This window comes from Pinus tabuliformis, chromosome J (genome assembly GCF_031772625.1).
Source record: "Pinus tabuliformis cultivar Carrire ecotype Pingquan chromosome J, CPIR1, whole genome shotgun sequence".
Taxonomy (NCBI): domain Eukaryota; kingdom Viridiplantae; phylum Streptophyta; class Pinopsida; order Pinales; family Pinaceae; genus Pinus; species Pinus tabuliformis.
The window spans coordinates 604,585,174-604,588,225 of NC_142295.1; the positions used below are offsets into that span (position 1 = coordinate 604,585,174).

Here is a 3,052-nt window from a genome sequence, read left to right on the forward strand (position 1 = left end):
AAATGACTAAGCTAGATCTCCACGTGTTGGAAGGCAAGGGAGACAGAAGGCCTAGATAGAAGATGAGATAGTGGCGTGAGGAAGGTACAAGGAGAAGGTGTAATGCACATTTTGGGGGGAGATATTGGGGAGAGGCCGAGGAGGAGTTTTTTCTCAGCAAAGAGTTACAGACATAGTGAGGATGGAGCCTTGATTGTTCTTGAAGCTTTTGGGTACTCGGGCTAGAGTGCTTCAATTTTGAAATATTTTGGGTACTCGGGCTAGAGTGCTTCAATTTTGAAATATTTTGGAGTTGGGTACCAAGGTTGTGCCTAATTTGGTGGGGAGGATTTGGTCATTTTGGTAACGGGGAGCAAATTTGGAGCTACAATAGCTCAGCGTCTACTTCAAACAAGGAAACCAGGTAGATGTCTGTGTATTAAATTGATAGATTCCTGCTTAAATTTGTAGCTGTTAGAATTTGGGAATTTGATTTGGTAAGGTAACTACATCTAGGGTCTAAGTTAGTTAAAAAAGAAAAAAGAAAAAAAAAAGTTCCACTGAAATGTATATTGCAAGGATTCTATATCTTTCGGGACTTTACTAGTTTTGGTATGGATAGAGGTCCATGAGGATCATGATGCACATTTTTTAGTCTCTTGTTTAGTTTTTTTGTCAATTGTTTTACTTCCATATGCCTGTATTTTGATGAGCTGGCCCTCCCTGTCAAGATGCATACTTTCTCCCTTCAAAGGGGCTAGTATGAAATGCATTTTTTAAAATGCTCCTGTGAAATGTAATTTTGTTAATATATAATAAAATTACAACATTTTTCCCAAGGAGAAAAAAAGATCATGTCATTTGGCCTTCTTAATATGGATCATTGTCTCTACAAGTATTCAGGATTTTCTGCAGGAGCTAAAATTGAAGGTTTTCTTTGATTCTGCAACAATCAGGGATAAAACATAATACCTGAATGATTTATGTGGATTAATTTTGTATCTTTTAACAAAGTAATGAATTAAAAAAAAGAAATTAAGCTTACAGAATACAATAATTATGAAATTCCCTTTTCTGTTCGATGTCTCCAGGTGGGCTGTTTCATATGCAGGCTTTTCAATGGTGCAAAACTATGGCACAAACCTTTTCAATGCTATTGATCCTAGCTCTATATACAATGGAAATATAATAGGAGCATCACAAGCAGTTGCATGCGTTGGTTCCCTAAGTGCTATATATATTGAACAATATGCTGCTAAGTTGGGTTTCCTCACATATATAGTGGGATCAGGGATCATGGGTGCTCTATGTTTTGCCATGGGAATTTATGACAAGATTTGGGTTGCATATACACTGTTTGCGGTGATGTCAGGAATCTACCAGATCTTTGTGTGTCTCATTTATGTACAGTGTGGAAGACTGTTATCAAATGGCCAGTATATTCTTTTGTTTAGTCTGAATAATTTTGCCGGACTTCTCATTGCAGCTATACTTCAAGCAATTATTGTGAGTATCCATATTGGTCTTTTTAATTAAACCTTCACACACAAAGATGCTCAGAAAGGGAAATAATGTTCTGTAAGCAAACTTCTTTTCTTGTTAGTCTATTTTCAAGTTTCATGAAGTGTGCACATCCCTAACATTTTCATTCAAAATGCAGGAAATTTTCAGCCTCTCCATTGCCAACCAGTTTGTTTCTTTTGGCGTTTTCTTCCTTTTCTTTACTGTAATTTTTGCAACTGTTTGTGGACTAAATTACTGCAAAACGAGAACAGTAGTTTTCTCTCCAGTTGAAGGAGGTTTGATTGTGGAAGAAGGCTCATATGGAAGGTATGAGCCTCTAGATACTGTTACAACATGAACTTTGGCAAGCACAGGCTAAGCTTGTAATTTCTTAGAGACAATATTGCTGGAAGCATTGTTCTTTAATTCTCTCTCATGGTCAATCAAGCATTTCACTATTTATCATTCCGTTTAACTATAACCAGCTAGTATTATTCATTATTTTAGAATGAGATAGCATAAATGATAATTTTCATGGGACACTGGTATATCATTCATGTTTTGTTGTTATCTAAGTTTTCTCATCGAACCAAAGGAGAATTTCCCAAATCTATGTAATGCATTACTTCTTTCCTTTCAATGTGCAAAATAAGCATACCTCTCATTGAAATTTCTTCTAGATATTGTTTGTATCAAAGCATAGAAACATGATTCTTTATAACTCAGAGTACTCCTGAGTTGACTCCTCTCTCTGAACTAGTGAGCCTAATCAAAACTCTGTCAAATCTCTTGGTCATATTAGTCACTTGGTTTAAATCAATAAGTTTTCCCGAGTTTTGCTGAGTTCATATTCCCTAATGTTTGAGTATATGTTCCCTGGTTTTTGATAAGTTGTGTTTTGCTGAGTCGGTGATTTGACTCTCCACCTTGTATTGTTGAGTTGTTACTGAGTAGTTACGTGACTTTGGTATCTACTATCAAGCAACGTTTTCAATGATTGAACAATAACTATTAGAACTTGTTTAGTCGTCTTATTATTATTATCTTATGAACATTGATCTTGATCTGAAGCTTGCTAAGAGATACGTCTTTGATCAGAAAAGAATATTATTGATTGACTTGGTGATTCACTAACTGTAAATACAGATTAACAAGTCATTCAAAAGATGATTAAATATTTACCACATTGAAATTGATATACAGCCAAGCATCGTGATGAAATTTCATCTTACATCTTCTTTCCAGCACAGTAATATTATTCCTATGAGGACGAGGTCAGAAGAACCTTGTCAATCCAATATCTGGCCTCCTCCAAATATATCTCTCTAGTACACCTTAGAATTTTTGTAGCATGTTACCTTCATGAATCAATTTCATAGACCGGAAAATTAAATTTCAAAATATGCCAGCTAAACTTCTAAATTAGTGAGACTTGAAATAGTGTTACTGCAGTTATTTGCTAAATATAAAATACAGATGACCAAGTCAGCCAAATGATGATCGACTCTCTCACATTGAAATTGCTACACAGCACAGCATTGTAATGAACTTTCATCTTGAATCTTCTTTT

The 3,052-nt window shown here is 35.3% G+C and overlaps 1 protein-coding gene across 1 annotated transcript; it reads left to right on the top strand.

Annotated features, from left to right (window-relative positions):
* Window positions 1–1,013: 1,013 nt before the first annotated feature.
* LOC149228417 (uncharacterized) lies at window positions 1,014–1,957 on the top strand. The gene is made up of 2 exons (XM_089375683.1): window positions 1,014–1,485; window positions 1,640–1,957. Exons 1-2 carry the CDS (start codon window positions 1,039–1,041, stop codon window positions 1,838–1,840), a joined length of 648 nt encoding a protein of 215 aa, XP_089231809.1. The 5' UTR covers window positions 1,014–1,038; the 3' UTR covers window positions 1,841–1,957.
* The last annotated feature ends 1,095 nt before the right edge of the window (window positions 1,958–3,052 follow it).

Bases quoted from the DNA above. Each gene is read 5' to 3' on its own strand.
- LOC149228417 (XM_089375683.1), top strand. From the start codon at position 1,039: ATGAAATTCCCTTTTCTGTTCGATGTCTCCAGGTGGGCTGTTTCATAT. The intron at 1,486-1,639 runs GTGAGTATCCAT...TTCAAAATGCAG, and splicing joins CTATACTTCAAGCAATTATT to GAAATTTTCAGCCTCTCCAT.